At 38.8% G+C, this 19,201-nt stretch overlaps 1 protein-coding gene across 1 annotated transcript in view; it reads left to right on the forward strand.

Annotated features, from left to right (window-relative positions):
* DNAH14 (dynein axonemal heavy chain 14) overlaps nt 1–19,201 on the forward strand; it is a 227,336-nt gene that overhangs the window by 35,529 nt on the left and 172,606 nt on the right. Inside the window, exons 11-20 of the mRNA XM_066360143.1 lie at nt 825–954; nt 3,816–4,092; nt 4,899–4,944; nt 5,037–5,134; nt 7,188–7,339; nt 8,128–8,472; nt 13,115–13,456; nt 15,376–15,745; nt 17,610–17,800; nt 18,578–18,823. Coding sequence (XP_066216240.1) covers nt 825–954; nt 3,816–4,092; nt 4,899–4,944; nt 5,037–5,134; nt 7,188–7,339; nt 8,128–8,472; nt 13,115–13,456; nt 15,376–15,745; nt 17,610–17,800; nt 18,578–18,823 — 2,197 coding nt within the window. The remainder of the gene's footprint in view (nt 1–824; nt 955–3,815; nt 4,093–4,898; nt 4,945–5,036; nt 5,135–7,187; nt 7,340–8,127; nt 8,473–13,114; nt 13,457–15,375; nt 15,746–17,609; nt 17,801–18,577; nt 18,824–19,201) is intronic.

Raw genomic sequence — 19,201 nt, forward strand, 5'->3', positions numbered from 1 at the left:
TGTCCGCGGTGTAGGGATAGGTGACTGTCAGAGACAGGGGGAGATGTCCTTTTTGTGGTTAGATTCCTGATAAGGCCCCTTCCAAAAAGGTTGGAGAGTTGTTGTTTTTTTATTTGATGTCCTTTAAAAAAAAAAATCTCCAAGTGGCAGTCAATAAATTTAAAAATCGTTGTCTCCTGGGAAACTGAAAGGAAGTGGGTACCAATCTGGCATTTTCATAAAGTGACTTTATTCAATGTTGGCAATAGTTTAAGGTGTCTTCCTTCAGTGACATCTGCTCACAAATTCCTCCATTTAATTGAAGTCTAGCTTAAAGGCACAGGTTCACTCCATGCGTGGTAGGGAGCCAGCGGGGCACTGTGAGCCCATGCTTGTACCTAGCACTACCTCTGGATCCTCAAGGTGCTCCTGGCAGGTCCTTCAGACCCTGCTGGCTGTGCCAAGTGAATGTTGGTGTAAAAGATGTCCATACCTGTAGAGAATTTTTAAGAGTTTGAGCCCAAACTGACAATAATGCTGGAAAACAGAATCTCAAATGCTTCCCCTAAGTGACCCCGTTTTCATTCCCACCAGCAAACCAGGTTTCTACTCACCAACACTATTATTTTTCTTTTTTAAAAAAAATAACATCCATCCTAATTGGTGGGACGTGATATCTCATTGTGGTCTTGATTTGTATTTTCCCAAATGACTAGTGATGTTGAGCATCTTTTGTGGACTTATTAGCCGTATTTCTTTGGAAGAATGTCAGTTATTTATGTATTGTGGGTGTTAATGAGACATAAGGGTTTAAAAAGACTTTTTTTTTTCATTTCTTGATCTAGAACATACAAAGACATCTCTGCTTTTACTGGAAAGATGACAAATGATTATGAAGAACTTGCTAATAAGTCAGACTTACATGTTGCATCTGTCCAAAAGTCAGCAGTAAAAACAGAAACTTGTATTAATGAGGTATTAATGGTCTTTGAAAAAATGTAAACAGATCTTAATGAAGGAATAACTGAAAAATAAGTAAATAGTAAAATGAATAAGTTTTGAAATGAAAATGTGATTTATGATTAATGCATTATCTTTCCCAAAACACACACTTCTACCCTACACATGCACCCACACCTGCTCCCACTGTTACGCTCATCTCATGTGGTTCATTTGTTCACACGTTACTGTGTGCCTACTGCCTACCAGGCACTGAATTAAGTACTGAAGTACAGCTCTGGGCAGTTCCAATAAAAAATACCAGCAAGTTATATATTTTGTGGCTATTGACAAGCTGATTCCAGAGTTTATATGGAGAAGTAAAGACCCAGAATAGTCGATATTGAAGGAGAACCAAGTTGGAGGACTCATACTATGTGACTTGAAGACTTAGTATGAAGCTATAGTAATCAAGATAGTGTTTTATGAGTGACAGAATAGACAAATAGGTCAATAGAACAGGATAGGAAGCTCAGAAATAGTCTCCCATGAGTACTGTTTTAAAATTCAACATTGATTCTGATTTCCCAGTTTGCTTGTGATTGGATGTGTACCACCTGTGAACCTGAGATGACTCCGGTCTGGTCCTGATTCCCTTTCTGCCCCCCCACACACACACCGAGGTTTTAGCATCTTGCTCCTGCTTTACCCCCTTAGTATTTGACCTTGGTTTGCTCCTGCTTTTGCCTGTGCTGACTTCATATTGATGTAGACTCCTTTTTGGAGCTCATTCCAATATCCTGTCCAAGAGAAGACAGATAATTAGTTTATTTTAGGATATTCTGAGTTGGAGGTGTTTGTGAGCAACCAGGTAAAAATTTCTATTAGAATGTTGGAAATACGGAGCTGAGTCTAGAGCAGGGGGTCTCAAACTTGAGGCCCGCGGGCCGCATGCGGCCCGCCGAACAATTTTGTGCGGCCCACAGACTAATCCACGAAGTTCAAAATATTTTGGATAAAATTAAGTAAGCCTAGGGGCCTACTTGTATTTTTCATTTCTCTAGCATCCTAGCTAGATATTAGCTTAGTTAACAGCAGTTGTGATGCAAACTACAGTTTCTGGTCGTTTTGTGACACTGAGTAAACTGCATGTACGATTGTGCTTGTTGTACTGATTTTTTTTTGTTTTCAACTGCAGTGAGAAAAGTGTTGCGTAACAGTTGCCTTTTGTAGACCTAGTGCGGCCCGCCGAATGGCTGTGATCTTGCTCTGCGGCCCACATGCTGAGTTGAGTTTGAGACCCCTGGTCTAGAGAGAGATCAGGGCTGCAGCCTTTCCCCACTTCCCATTGCACGCTGTGGAAGAATCTTTGTTTCATTTAGAGTTTACACCCTAAGGAATCAAACTATTTTGGGGTCCATTCTTATTAGCACAAAAAGCATAACAGCCGAAAAATGTCTTTCTTACAAAAAGGTTTTCAGGCCTCGGTACACGTTTTAACAGTGGGCTTTGGAGTCACAGACCCACAACTAAATTCCGGCCTGACCACATGCTAGCAATAGAGCCACTGACAAATTAGTATAAGCTTCCCAAATCTGTTTCATGTCCAATAGGAGCACCGATTTCTATCTCAGGGTTACTATGAAAATAAGGGGAGGGTGACTTCTTTACTGTGGTACCTAGGACATGATAAGCACTCATCAAATAGTAATCGTACTACATTAAATCGTACATCTATCAAAGTATACTTACGTACCTGATATAGTATACTAAGATATAAGTCCATACATCAGACTACATGATATATATTTCAAGAATGATTCTACACAAAATATTTACATACTGTAACATTAGAAGGTATATAGGGCTGGAGGTTCAGCCATTCCCAGAGTTAGAGATTATTTCCCAGAATAAGCTATGTAATGCATTATATATTTGTTTGGAATTGTCTTTCGGAACATTTTTATTGTGATAAAACACAACATAAAGTTTGCCATTCTAACCATTTTTCAGTGTACAATTCAGTGGCATTGGTACGTTCATAGTATTGCACAACCATCACTACAATCCACTTCCAGAGCTTTCATTATCCTGAACAGAAACTCGGTACCCATTTGTGTAGAAATTTTAAGGCTACATGTCACTTTGAGCATCTACCCAAGCTCTTTCCCCAGCAGCTTAGTAGGGTGCTAATGGCATTTATTTATGCTGTTGTTAATGGCCTTTAGTTGTTAATGACCCAAACTAAAGGTGGGGGTTCTAACAGGTGATTCTGATGACTTCATTGGAAAACATTCACTAAATTCCCCAAGCACAACAGGTTATTTATGGGATGTGAAGGATCAATAAATTGGGAACTCATGCCAGGCTGGAGCCTAAGAGCAGTTACACTGTGTGAATAAAATGTTTATACCTAAATACTCCTGTTTTTCAGTAGGATGCCCATATTGGTATGTGCGTGTTAAAGTGAAGAGCTAGGACCTATAGTAATGAACTTGAACTATATTCCTGATTTTGTAAGTCTTCAACACAGGAAAAGACCTATTCAGCTTTTAAAGGCGATTTAGATTCCTGGGCCCTATCCCTGACTTTTTAACTCAAAATCTCTTGGGATAGATCCTAAGATTTGGTGTTTTTAATAAGCTCTAAAATGATTACTATGTGGCTACTCTGGCATCCATTCACATAGTTTTTTTTGGGGGTGGGGGGAATACTGCAGTATATCATTTACATTAATTTACTTATTTTAACATGTGAATATCAATTATGGGGGGGAATAATGTTACTCAGTTATACTGAAGTTGTTATTATGTAAAATTTAGGTCTGTATTATTCTAAAGTCAGTGTTCTTTCAGTTTTATATTGTCACTGGAACTGTCACCCATCTGTTAAATTAGATTTTGAATAGCATTAAAGTGGACAAGGATTTGAGAACGAGATATGCGCCGATATTTGAAGTCAGTCTACACTTGAGAATTCCTGCTGGGAGTAATTCCTCGGGAAATTCTAGCAAGAGCCTTCAAGAGTCTGATAAGTGGTCTGAAGAATCTGTGACCTGTAAAGAAGATAGAATGTCAGCAGTTGAAATCAGTTGTGACATAACACACTCAAGTGACAAACTCCTGATAGTGAAACCAAAAAACCCTGGTTACAACCTCGAAGAAATTCTTTCGGGTAAGAACAAATGAGACTACCGAGAAGGAAGGGAAATATCCTAACCTCTGAAAAATAACAAGCGAGAGGAAAGATAGTTGTTCTGTCTTGTCAGTAGCTTATCATTTTTATAAATATTAAAGTAAGGATGCTCAAAGCAAGCCTAAGCTCACAGGTCATTTGTAGTGTATGTGAGTAATGACACCATTATTCATTTTTATCTTAATGCACATACTGTTTGTCCCTGAGGGGGATCTAAGGACCCCTTTATGAGGATGAGCATACAACGAGGATGCTAGTTAAAAATGAGATTGGCTATGGCTTGTGGCTCAGTGGGTAGAGTGTGGGTCTGGCATATGGATGTCCCGGGTTCAATTCCCAGTCAAGGCACACAGGAGAAGCAACCATGCTTCTTTCTTCCTCCCTCTCCCCTTCTATCCCTCTTCCCCTCCCACAGCTAGTGGCTCAGTTGGTTTGAGCATGGTCCCAGGAGCTGAGGATAGCTCCGTTGGAGCATAGGCTCAGGCACTAAAAATAGCTCGGCACTAGAGCATTGGCTCCAGATGGGGTTGCCAGATGGATCCCAGTTGAGGTGCATGCTGGAGTCTGCCTCACTATATTCTGTCCTCCCACCTTAGATTCTTATACTCCATCTGAGACCACCTTAATCAGAATCTGGGGCTTGTGTGGGGTAAGGCACACTGCCAGAATACTGTCTTGCCTGTTTATTCTTAGGGTAGTTAGAAAATACTGACACATATCAACTTGCCATTTAGCTGATATAAATATAAACGGTTTCTTCTCTTTCTTTCAATGGATTCCAATAGACATAGACATTGCGACTGATTTCGAGAAGAAAAATACGCGTGATGAGTAAGTACCAAACATTTTTAAAGTTATGAGTAATTATATTTTGTTAGTTACTGCGTCATTCTGAAATATGCTCCTACTGTTTTCTCTCCTAGACTTTTAAAATTCCCTACAAATCTCTCCATTGCTCCCAACAGATTGGAGTTTTCAATAAAAATTCAAAATATGGTGGCTGATATTGAAAAATGTATAAGTAAGTACTTTAAGTGTTTAATTAGATACATTGTATTCTTCAGCAATGTTTTCTTAGATCTAGGCATTTGATGCTTTTACCCAGAGATGTAGCAGACATAGTATATTAGGTGATTATCCATTCACACTCTTTGGGATTAATCTATGTGAATTTAGAATTATTTGAACACATGAGAGTTATACACATAACCATAGAATTAGGAAAATAGCAAAGACTTGGATACACTTTGTATATATAAGGTACTACAGGATTTTATGGGACTTCAATACGAAATATTTTATGTATCATAGCAAAACAAAGATATGGTCCTGGCCAGTTGGCTCAGTGGTAAAGCATCAGCTCAGCATGTGGATGTCCCAGGTTTGATTCCCAGTCAGGGCACACAGGAGAAGCGCCCACCTGCTAGTTCATACCTCCCCTTCTTGCTTCTCTCTCTCTCTTTTCCTCCTGCGGCCATGGCTCAATTGGAGCGAGTTGGCCCGGGAACTGGGGATGGCTCCATGGCCTCCGCTGCAGGTGCTAAGAAGCTCGGTTGCTCAGCAATGGAGCAATGCCCCAGATGGGTAGAGCATCACCCCCTAGTGGGCTTGCTGGGTAGGTCCCAGTCAGGGTGTATGCAGGAGTCTATCTCTCTGCCTCTCCTCCTCTCACTGAATAAAAGAAAAAAAAAAGAAAAGGAAAAAGTATTATTTCCACCTTTAATAGGTTTTTGTTAAATTTTTTTCAACTGAGCGTACAGAATCTGAAATTACATGGCAGTTACTGGCCTGACCAATGAATTTCTCTCTTCTCCACAATGTAAGTCTGATCAAGACTTTGAAACCACAGGACCCTATGTAACTCCTTAACTAGGGAATCAGTTTCCAGTCACATCATGATATTTTGCTGAGTTCAGAGCACCCTCTTCCCAGCCTATGCTGGTATCTAGAGCATTATTTGATTTCTTTTTGCAAGCCTCAGGAATGCAGTCTTTCTCACTGTACTTAGTGTTGAGTTGGGATAGGTCTTCACATGTATTTTGCGTACAAGTTCTTTATCAGTTATAAGATTTGCAAATATTTTCTCCCAATATGTGCTGTATCTTTTTTTTTTTAAGTGACTGGGCGGGGGGGGGGGGGGTTGGTGGGCACAGACAGGTACAGACAGACAGGAGAGATGAGAAGCATCAATTCTTTGTTGCACCACCTCAGTTGTTCGTTGATTGCTTTCTCATATGTGCCTTGACTGGGGGGCAAGAGCCAAACCAATGACCCCTTGGCTCAAGCCAGTGACCATGGGATCCCATCAGTGATCCTATACTCAACCTGGTGAATGCTCACTGAAGCAGGATGAGTCTTCACTCAAGCCAGCTACCTAGGGGTTTTGAACCTGGACCCTCTGTATCCCAGGCCAATGCTCTATCCACTGCGCCATTGCCTGGTCAGTCTGTGCCATATTGTTTCATTCTTTCTCGAGTTAAACTTCTTAATTTTGGTAAAATGTGGCTTATCAATATTTTTCTTTCATAGATTATGCTTTTGATTTTATGTCTAAAAACTCTAACTCGAGGTCACACAGATTTTTCCTATATTTTCTCCTGGAAGATTTATAGACGTGTGTTTTATTTTTAGGTATATGATTTATCTTGAGTTGACGTTGTTTATGTATAAAGTATAGGTCAGAGTTCTTTTTTTTTGCCTATGAACATCCAGTTGTGCAGCTAGATTATGAACTTATTGATGACAGAGGCTGTGTCCTCTGTGTCCTCACAATGGTATAATGCTCCTCACGTGGCATATACACTTCAAATTATTGTTAACTTATTCCCAGTATCTGTTTGAGTCATGCTTCGTATTACTATCACAAATTACCTATAACCGATTCTTTTGTTCCCATAACATTAGATCCCAACTTTTACACCTGCCTTTAAATTCCCTTGATCAGTGTAGCGTACTCTCTAGCTCCCAAATAAATCAGCCTCAGTTGTCAGTAGTTCTAGATGCTGTGGTTAATTTTAAGGCATGGCTTCCTTTGGGACTCCTGCAAATACTAACTTTTTACTTACATATTTTAGCCAAAATTATTCCTCTTTATCAAGATCCCCGCCTGTCTAGCTTCACTGATGTGGTTTTAATTAAGACACAAAACATAATAGACTATAAGAAACGAACAAGATGGCCAGATTGTCAGATCCTTTTTGAAGTGGATCCTGTCTACCAAAATAAAGTGAGTTTAAAAACTGTGTGTCTTAGGGAATATTTGGTTGAATGAGCAGAAACCCACTGACAGCTTAGATGAAAGGCCTTTGATGGAAAATTATAGTATCATCATTTATAGCAAGTGGAAAGCCATTCCCAGTTTGTCTTCCTCATGACACTTCATCTCTGGTCACCTTTATTTTCTTTCAGCTTTCACTATGAAACTGAGCTTTCTGTTTTATGGTTCCCTCAAAGAGTGCCTTGCCAGTATGCTCACTTGCCATGGCCCTGGCTTTTGCCATTACCATCTCACTGGGTGTTTTTGTTCAAATTCACAAGTGACTGTGAAGGTCTTAGCCTGGATCAGGATTCTACCCTATCCAAAGTAGCTATGTTGTGGGAATTGGCTAATGTCACATCGTATAGAACTGGCCTTTTTGAGGGCATAAAGCATGTCCACTAACACAGGGTGACCAGCAAAAGTATAAATGATAAGTGTTTCTGGTATATGGCTCAAGATAACAAGCTAATTATATATATATATATATATATATATATATATATATATATATATATATATATATATATATATGGCCTTGTAAACCTTTACATAAAAACCAAATATAAAAAAGTGATATAAATTTCTTGAACTCTTAGATTTCCAACATATTCAGTAGAAGTTCTTAACAAAATGAACTCTACGTACACCTATTAATTTAAATATTTTTTACCAGAATTGTTAGTCTTCCAGGCCATGCCTTTTTCTTCATTCTTAAAATGAAATTCTGACTAACTTTTTAATATTTTTCTTTTCAGATTGTGAGTCTCCTGACTATTATTGGTAACTCCATGGGTCTAGTTAGTGCTTACACCAACAAGTTTATAAAATATTGTGCTATGGTAGAGAAGGCCAAAATCATGAGTATGAAAATAGCATCTGTGAAAGAATTAACTTCAACACAGTTTACGACTGTACTAGCTAAATTCATAAATTATCTTAGAGATATTGTTCATATGGCCATTGAGAAGCGTATTGGTATTTTCAATGTGACAAGTCTCGACTATCAGTCCGAATGCTTACCCTATGTTGAGAATATCATACATACAAGCCAAGACCTCCTGCGGTCTGTAGTTGAAAAGAAGAGTACAAATCTACTGGAAGTAAGTATTTTGAAAATTCCTATTGCTTGAGAATCTTTAAGATTAGTAGATTATAATTTTAAAACATGTTTAGAAAACATCCGTGGTATTATTCTCAGAAGATTCCACTAGGCATTGATTGTATTTGTGTGGGTCTTTGTTCAGATGTCAGTTCCTCAAAGAAACCTGCTCTGACACAGCACCCTGTATTCCTCCTACCTGATCTCCCCATTGGGAATCATTGCAAGGTTTGAAGCAGGGCTATAACAGGATGCCATTTGCATTTTTGTAAGGACTACTGTGGCTGCAATGTGGATTAGAGTAAAGTGGGACAAGACAGGGGAAAGCTGTTTCTGTCATCAAGGGGAGATGTGATGATAGCTTGAGCCAGGGAAGTTGCAGTATGACATCTGAGAAGTACTCAGACTTACCTGACCAGGCGGTGGCGCAGTGGATAGAGCATCAGACTGGGATGCAGAGGTCCCAGGTTTGAAGCCCCAAGGTCGCTGACTTGAGTGCGGGCTCATCCAGCTTGAGCATGGGGCCACTGGCTTGAGCGTGGGATCATAGACTTGACCCCAAGGTCGCTGGCTTGAGCAAGGGGTCACTTGCTCTGCTGTAGTCCTCCGGTCAAGGCACATATGAGAAAGCAATCAATGAACAATTAAGGGGCCACAATGAACGAAGAATTGATGCTTCTCATCTCTCTCCCTTCCTGTCTGTCCCTCTGTCTCTGTCACAAAAAAAAAAAAAAAAGTACGTGGACTTGAGATATATTTAAGAGATCGAATAAACAGGATTTAGTGATTGACATGTTGGAAGAAGTAAGAGAAAGAACAGGAATGAATGATGTTTTTAGGTTTCTGGTGAGACAGCAACGTGGACAGTTGTGGCAATTCCCTGGGGAAGGGAACATGGTGCTTCTTCTGTTGTGTGATATTCAAGTAGAGATATTCAGCTATACAAGTCTAGACTGGAAACATATATTTAAGTGACCAGCATAAAAGTTGTTTTTAGTTGCTTCTGATTTAATCATGCTTAAGTCTAGACAGGATTTTGAAGCCTGAGAACTTTAACAGTTAGCTACTGCCTCTGTGCTCCATACTTCCCTACATCCCTTAAAAGGATGGACACTTATTTGATGCTATTTGAAACACAAACTTGGGAGGAAAGGTTATATCCTTAATAGACTTTGCCAGTGAGCTTCCTCAGAATCCTTTTGTCCCACAGAAAACTCATCAGGGAAGTTTTTTTTATTATAGGGAAAGGCTCTTTTATCTCCTGCTAAGGCCACCACTAAGCAGTGAGAGATCTCAGCCTCACAAGCCTTTCAATTAAAGACCTCTCAAGTCAACTCTCTGAAAAAGGCAGAGAAGAATTTTCTCATCAGAGCTTTATTTCCCTTCAGTCTGTGCCTGGCTTATTCTAGCTAGAGTTCATCATTTCTCATAGGATTTGTCATTAAAAAGTGACAAAAAAGAACCAGAATGTGATACCAAATTTTTCCTACTTTTTACTCTAATGTGACAGCTTTGGTTATCACATTATCTAAGTAAGTCCCAAGAAACGGCAGGTAACATTGTGATCAAATATTTTGCTACTGTATAACAAACACGTCTGCTTGTTTAGCCTCCCAAATCTGTCACTTTGGAAAAATTGAAAATTTCTTACAAAGTTAAATTTCTACCTACCATTCAACCCAGCAATCCCATACCTCATTAAGTACCTAGAAGAAATAAAAATGGCCCTGGCCAGTTAGCTCAGTGGTAGAGTGTTGGCCAGCATGTAGATGTCCCAGGTTTGATTCCCATCAGGGCTCAGGGCACACAGGAGTAGCAACCATCTGCTTTTCCACCCCTCCCCCTTCCCTTTCTCTCTCTCTCTCTCTCTCTCTCTCTCTCTCTCTCTCAGATATACCCCCTTCTGCATCCATGGCTCAATTGGTTCGAGTGAGTTGGCTCCAGGCACTGAGGATGGCTCTGTGAAGCCTCCACCTCAAGCACTAAAAATAGCTCGGTTGCCAAGCCTTGGAGCAATGCCCCAGATAGGCAGAGCATTGCCCCATAGGGGGCTTTCCAGGTGGATCTCAGTTGGGGCACATGTGGCAGTCTGTCTCTCTGCCTGCCCTCTCACTTAATAAATAAAATTTTTTTTAAATGGAAACAATTCCACAGCAAAACAGTAGCTAAATAGAAGCTTTATTACAAGTTCCAAAACCTGGAAACAATTCAAATGTCTGTCAAGTAGTGAACCAATAAGAAAAAGGCCATATTCATTCATTAGAATACTATTCAGCAGTAAAAAGGAAGGAACTGCTATATGCAATGACTTAGATGAATCCCAAAAACATGCTGCGTGAAAGAAGCCAGACATAAAGGAGTATCTACCACATAATTTCATGTATGTGAAACTTGACCAGTACAAATTTAATTTATAGCAACAACAAGCAGATAGGTGGTTTTCTCAGGTCAGAGATGGATTGTTTCAAATGGGGCACAAAGGATCTTTTAAAGCAATGAAAGTTTTATGTATTTTGACTATGAAGGAAGTTACACAGGTGTTTAGATGTGTTAAACTCATTATAATATACACTTAACATTTTTTAATGTAAATTATGCTTCGGTGCAGTTGATTTTTTTAAAAATCCTGGCTTTTCCATTTACTGTTTGAAAGATGTTAGTTAATATCCTCTCTGTACTTCAGTTTCTTTACTTGTCATTTGAGGATAATATTAGTAACTAACCTGGAGTGGTTGTGAGAATTAACTGACTTAATGATTGTATAACTCTTAATTAAGCATATAGTGAACGCTATGTATGTAAGTTACAATGAACTGTATTTCTACAGTTAGAAGAATCATAGTTTTTAGATCCAGAAAGTTGTTTTTGAGTGATCATATTTTGGGAGCCTGTTCTGAAAATTCTATTCATTCATCCTCTTTCTGGCTGCTGTGTGACCCAGATGTGTGTTTATTTCTGGAGGCTTCTGGTAGCTTCCCTTTAAATAGTTAAGGAAATTCCCTTGTTTTGAAAGGAATTGCTAATGTGATAGTTTTTTTAATCATAAATGAATTTTATCAAATGCTTATTATGCATCTTTTGAGATAATCATACAGTAGTTCTCCTTTAATCTTTCAGTGTGGGTAATTGACTTTCTAATGTTAATCTCACATCCGAATTGATAGATTTAGATTGCCAGCATGCACAGGCACAGACATATACAGTATTTTTAAGATTTTTGGCATTTAAGCTTGTAAGTGAAATTGGTTCATGATTTTCTTTTCTTCAACCATCCTTACCTGGTTTTGGTATCACTGGACTACCAGTGACATAAGTCTGGGTATGTTTCACCTTTTTCTACTCACTGTATTCCATCAAATTGGAATGATCCATTTTCCACATGATATAGATCTGTATTTAACAATGATTTTTTTACAATTTAATTATGATTTGTGGCCAGAGTCAAGATAGTTGTGTTTATTCAGTCCTCTGTTTTGATCATTTTCGGTGAAATGTGGCAACTACCATTATAAGCCTATTATCAAATTATCTTATTTGAACTTCAGAACTGCTGGTGAGGACACCACATTTATTAAAGACAGTAAAGCCAGCAGCTAAGGTCCACACAGTTAGTAAATACTAGAGCTGGAATTCCAACACAAACCCTTCTAAAGCCTCTTCATATAAGCCCTATAATGAGAATGTGTATGCAAGAGTGTGTTCATGTGTGCATGCACACACATTCAGGGGCACATGTACACAAACACACACACCATAGTAAAATTTTCTATAGGTTAATCGATGGTTGTCTCTTGGTGATGTAATAAGAGGTATTTTCTTAAAAGTTTCATAAACAATTTTTTGGTATTTCAGTTTTTTGCATTGGCATTTATTTTATAATCAGACAGAGTTAAGTGTTAGAAAATTAGAGATGTATACAGGCAATTAATTCAAGACTGTGAAATGGAAAATGTAACTGCCATTTATTCCAAAACATGCACAAGGATTCATTAAGAGCCCATCAAACAGGAGGGAAAGTATGATAAAATTGTAATTTGTGTAAGAAATACAGTTATTTTGAAAATTTTATGGAATGATATGCATATACTTATAAAAAGTGTGGATGTCATAATGGATGCATATACTTGTACTGGATACAAATGGGATTTGGAATTGGATTTGAGTTTGAATCGTAGCTCGGTAATTCACTCAATTTCTGGTCTTGGGCTAATTCATCCCACTGAGAGTCTCTTTCTGTGCAAATTAGAAAAACTAACAGCTAACAAACATGCTATCAGAACAAAGTGAGATCATTATAGAAAGAACACAGCACAGTAAATGTCCACTAAACCGTAGCAATTGTTATACTCTGTTCACGTTTCATTCATAATCTTGTTATTGTGATTATATTCATAGAAACATGATAGTACTTTTATGTCTTAGTAGCATTTATTTTAGGTCCAAGACACATTCAAGTACTTTCTGTTAATAACAGAAAGGATTTGGTCCTTTGAATACCCCAGTACTTTAAAAATATTTAGAATATAGTCAAGACACTATTTTTTCCAGAAATTATGTTAGTGTGAAGATAGTAAAAAAAGAATCGTCTTCTAAAACAGTGACAAACCATTATATAATTATAACTGACATGTGAACGATTTCAGGTTTTAGAATCATCATTGCGAAAGCTGGAATGTGACCCCATTGAAATAGAAGAATTTTTGGAACATTTTACTTTTTTGGATGTCGCTTCCTCACAAATATCTGAATTAGAGAAAGAGTATTTGACAGTGGCTCAACTCTATTCCGTTTTAAGGCAGTACGAGATCCATATTTCAGAAGAGCAGGCTGCCATCTGTCAAGTCCTCTTTATCAAGTTTACTCAACTAAAAACTGCCATGAAGTTAAGTAAGACAAATAAAAATGCTACTATTGCTAAGTTCAGAAACAACTTGGAAGCATATGTCACCGGTCTACGGACTAGCATTAGTCACTTAAAGGCCAAAGTAAGTTTTTGGTTTTCCTTTAAAATCTACTTGATTTCATGTAGGTCTAAGCAGGTCTGTAATTTTTTTTTTCTGTGGACTCTAGGGAAATAATTGAATCCATATATTCTTAACCTGGAATTCACAAACAGAATGTTAGTGATTTGTGAACTTGAATGGGAAGTCAAATTACGTGTTTATTTTCACTAACCTCTAACTGAAATTTAGCATTTTCTTCTATTTAAGTGAATGTAGGCAGAACAACAGAGAACTGGTGGCTTTTTCCATAGGCTTCAACAGACTTACTTTTAAAAAAAGATTAATCCTTTTTTTCTTAAGTGAGAAGCAGAGAGGCAGAGAGACACACTCATGCACGTCTCCCAACCGGGATCCACCCAGCAAGTCACCTATCGGGTGATGCTCTGTCCATTTGGCAACCAAGCTATTTTAGCACCTGACGCGAGGCCATGGAGCCATCCTCAGCACCTGGGGCCAACTTTCTCCAACTGAGCTATGGCTACGAGAGAAGGAGAGAGAGATTGAGAGAGCAACAGGGGAGAGGGAGGGATGAAGAAGCAGATGGTCGCTTCTCCAGTGTGCCATGACCAGGAATCGAACCCAGAACATCCATACACTAGGCCAACACTCTACCACTGAGACAACAGACCAGGGCCTTAACAGACTTACAAAGGGGGCCCATGGCGTGAAAAGGGCTCAGAAACCCTGAAATCTTTCTGAGCTTTCATCTAAACCAAATGGTAATGATAATTCCAACTTCACTTATTTGTCATGAGGACCAAACTATAAAATAAACTCTTAATGTTTATTGATCTCAAAAGACTGCTGATAGAATTGGCAAAACTTTACCTTGACTCCATTTAAGCTGGTGAGATTATTGCTGCCGGTATTTACCCCCTCTCTCAAGCTAACTCATTTACAAATATAAATATTAACAAATGGGAAATTATGGGAGAAGCCTAAGGAAAACTGGTATTATGATACATTTTCTAGATCTCATTGTTACAGCTTATCTGTTGAGCCTTATTCATTGTCACAGAAATACAGTTTATCAATTTTATACAACTTACTATGTTATGATTGTTATCAAATTGTTATATGCAATTCTAGGGATTGGAGTTTTTTTTAAAGACTGAGGTGATAGGATCCTAATTTGTTTCTTTCAATAACTTTTTTGTTTTTTAGACAATTAAATTTAATAGGGTGACATCATTTGGACAGTCAATTATGTTATATATCCATCACCCAAAGTCAAATCATCTTCTGTCACCTTATATTTTGTTTAACAACTTTTTAATAAACTGTCATCGGCATTTTACTGTAGTAGGTTCTCCGAGGTGTACAAAAATAAATCAGCAAGACTATCCTGAATCTTGAAAAGGTCATAATTTAGTAATGGAAAATCAGGGCAAAATTTTACTCATATCCCTCTTGGGATGTGATTGTTGCAAATGTCCACAATCTCGTGTGTGATAGTGAAACTCTAATACAAGGCAGCGTGTGACACGCATCAGAAAAATCACACAAACTTTAACAGGATAAGAAAAAGGAAACGTGAGCCACACCCTGGTACCTCCACTTACCATTTGATGGTAGGAAAATTATTTTACTTCCGAATTTTTTTTTTGAAAAATCATGAGAAATATTCACTATCTTTTAAGATCTTTGTATGGATTTAGTAAGTTAGCTAATGTGTTACTATGGTTTGTGGAATAGAGAAGGTACACAGTGAATTATAGATCTGATAGTAATAAAATTGATCACAATAAATACAAGTATTATAAATGAAAGATAGTCTTTTCAGATGATGCTTGTAAATAATGTTTGGCAAAGCTTAGACTGCATCCTGAAATGCTGTCAGTAAACATGTAAATTCTGAATGAACATTGTGCCCTCTTAGAATGTCACGCTGTTGTTTTTAGATAAGAAATCCTGTTCTGTTACATGCTGGGACTCGAATGTCAGCCGCAATGGAAATAATCCAGACTCTGTCCGAGGAAGCAGCCACCTTAAAGAACCAAGCTAAACTCTGTTCAGGCAATCAGGCTTGCTTCAAAGATGCCCCATCTCACAGGCCTCCTGTGGAGGTGGAGGAGATTACACAGATTGAGCTTTCAGAGATCTCGGATATTGAATATGACTTAGCCTTAAGGAAAATATTGTGGGACTCACGAAACGAATGGGAAGTTCAGTTTCAGGAGTGGAGGAAAAGCACTCTTCACGATATTGATACAGAATCAGTACAGAGAAATGTTTCAAAATGGATGAACATAGTCACAGTACTAGAAAAAGGTAAAGCTGTCTTCCTCGTGTTTTCTCTCCTAGGAGTGCACACAAAATGCTGTCTGGGCCAGCAAGATCATTGTGTCTTTACCTCTATTCCCAGGGGCTGACCATTAATGGCTGGCAAGACAGTACAGGAATATAGGTAGAATTGTTTCCTGAAGCAAAAAAGAGATGAAAACTGCCAAAAATTTTTTTTGTTTTGTTTTGTTTTTCTTTGTATTTTTCTGAAATGAGAAGCGGGGAGGCAGAGAGACAGACTCCCACATGCACCCGACTGGGATCCACCTGGCATGCCCACCAGGGGGTGATGCTCTGCCCATCTGGGGCGTTGCTCGGTTGCGACCAGAGCCATTCTAGCACCTGAGGCAGAGGCCACAGAGCCATCCTCAGTGCCCGGGCCAACTTTGCTCCAATGGAGCCTTTGCTGTGGGAGAGGAAGAGAGAGACAGAGAGGAAGGAGAGGGGGAGGAGTAGAGAAGCAGATGGGCACTTCTCCTGTGTGCCCTGGCTGGGAATTGACCTGGGACTTTCACATGCCGGGCCAATGCTCTACCGCTGAGCCAACTGGCCAGGGCCCAAAAAATGTTTTTAATAACAGTTTTTGTATCTTTTAAAAGTTGGTTCTATATGTAGAACCCCAGACATTGCCCAATTCTTAGGGCCAGAGTTGTTTTGAAGATACGGGCCCACCTGCAGAATCTTCATCCAGCTCCTTTGGGCACCTGGGAAACATTCTGCTAATGATCACATCTGAAACCTTGTCAATCAATGCAGAGATGCTTTGGTGTGAGAGCAGTTCTGTAAAATCCTTTCTAAAAGGAAACTTGCATTTCCCTTGGAAAGAAAATGCTTTCGCTTTTTAAATGCCTCCCTTACCTCGCAGCTGTACTTCAGAAAAACACTTTACTTTGCTTGTTTTTAAATTATCTGAAAAATGGAACAATATCACAACAGTTGAACAAAGTGAAAAATTGGGAGAAAATTGCCTGTATAGTCACTGTTTTCACATGACATTCACTTTGTGCCTTCTCTCTCAACATTTTGTCATATATGTTTCAGAGAACAGTTTATAAAGTAACAAGTCAATAGCACCTTCTTTTGTCTGTAGTTTCCCAGATAGATTCTTGTTGTTTGCCAAAGTAGAGACTTGCAAAAAACCAAAGTGATTCTCTTGTCCTTGTATTTAACCAGGTCTTAAACATTTTTTTATTTGGCATGGCTTTATTAAAGAAGCCTCCCCTGATAAAAATTGGATATTTAAGAATATGGGTATAGTTTTCAGTTCTGAGTCTCCCAATCTGGGGCTTTCTCTGCCCCCTTTCTGTTCTTTTAAAGTTGAGTAAAAAGGTTATAAGGATTGAACCTTTAACTGAAAAGGTTTATAGTCTTGTATCTGAGGGGTTGTTGTGCCAGAGGACAGACCAGTGTTGGTCTGTGGCCAAGTTTTTACTGACAATTCCTACAGTTCAGCATTAACCAATTTTCTTATGAAATAATAGTGACTGCGTTTTTCCCCATAATATCCTTCCTCAGCGAGCAGAATTTCAAAGCCCAAAATCTGTTAGTCTTTTAAATGCCAATGTGTATATCTGTCTGTCTATAAATATGCCTTGACAGTGACAATATGGGACACCCTGTGGCAGCTGGATTCTCAAGTATCAAATTTTGTAAGATAACTTGGCTCTAATGGTCTTGGGTTTTAATCTCCAGTACTGATAACCGTTTCTTTTTAATCCATAGTTCATTGTATGGGAGGACGATATTAATAAAAGTCAGTATTTTAGTGCCAGCTAATAACTGATAAACTAAGTCTGGTTTATAAAACTATGATGAACATATCCTAAGACTACTGACCCATTGCCATTTACAGGTTTACCTAAAAACAACATGGTCATGAATCTTAAGCAGTCAGTGACAGGATTTAAGCAAGAGCTGCCCATCATTACAGCTCTGGGGAACCCCTGCCTCAAGCCCAGGCACTGGGAGGCTCTCCAGGAGATTACTGGAAAGTCAGTTTCTCTTGATAAAAACTGCACAGTAGAGAATCTTCTAGCGCTCAAGGTAAGTTAAAGTAGTTTGAAAAAAAAAATAGGCTGAAATACCAAAGGGGCCAGTGTTTTGGGGGTTTTTTGGGTTTTTTTTTTCCTGAAGTTGGAAACGGGGAGGCAGTCAGACAGACTCCCACATGCACCCGACCAGGATCCACCAGGCACGCCACCAGGGGGCGATGCTCTGCCCATCTGGGGCGTTGCTCTGTTGCAACCAGAGCCATTCTAGCGCCTGAGGCAGGGGCCACAGAGCCATCCTCAGCACCCGAGCCAACTTTGCTCCATTGGAGCCTTGGCTGCGGGAGGGGAACCAACCAGCCAGGGCCCAAAAGGGGCCAGTTTTAGTGAGCCAAGTAAACTCTACAGGGAAGGTTGGGTCCATTAGAATTACATTCTCTCAGATGATTATACCTCAAACATTATTATAGAAAGGAGAAGCATATCATGAGGAATCAAACAGTTGACATGAGTACCGTACAGAGAAAACAGAATTGAAGGAAATAATACCATCAGCACATAGAGGGGGCTGTTCACTATTCTTTACTCTGACTAAAATCAGAGGAAATAAACATCATGGTTAGAAATTTTCACTGAGCGTGAACGTGAAATGAGACAGTTAAAAACTCCAAAGGGCTGTGTCATGAAGGTGCAGCCATGAAATGTGGTTAGGGGCAAACTGAACGGAATCTGATCATCACCTTCAGCATATTCATTTCAATCTTTCATTTTAAGTGTATCAGGAATGATTTTCTCTACTGGGTATTAAAAAAAATTTTTTTTTTCATTTTAGATGTTTCAGTATGAAAGTGAGATAAATGAAATCTCAAACTCAGCAACTCATGAGACTGCTCTTGAGAAAATGCTGTTAAGGATTATTGACATTTGGAATGCGACTCCTTTACATTTAGTCCTTCATCACACAGAGACTGACTCCATCCTCATCATTTCATCTTTAGATGACTTACTAGTCCACTTAGAGGAGTCTCAGATCACACTTGGAATGGTTAAAGGATCTTCCTATATCGGGCCTATTAAGGTAAATATTATGGCAAAAGAAAAATGATTTCATTGTCTGTAGTTTTATCACTTTAAGTTTTTGCAAACTGTAAGCTTTTGAACTGAGTAAATTATTCTTATACCAATATAGAAATGTGATTGAATATTGAGTAGTTAAAATACTGAAAATAACTTTATGGAAACATTACTCATTGTTCTTGAAGAAATGTCAGAAAGCTTACTTTGGGCAGACAAGGTGAATTGAGATAATATAAAAACTTGAGCCTGTAAACCATAACTTGACCAGTGATGCCCTCACCAGAACCATTGCCCTGAGAGTCAGCTTGCTGACATGGGAGCCTCTTACAGGTGAATCCTACCTTTATACCTGTGTGTTCCTGCAATTATTTTCAAACAA

This window comes from Saccopteryx leptura, chromosome 1 (assembly GCF_036850995.1).
Source record: "Saccopteryx leptura isolate mSacLep1 chromosome 1, mSacLep1_pri_phased_curated, whole genome shotgun sequence".
Classification (NCBI taxonomy): domain Eukaryota; kingdom Metazoa; phylum Chordata; class Mammalia; order Chiroptera; family Emballonuridae; genus Saccopteryx; species Saccopteryx leptura.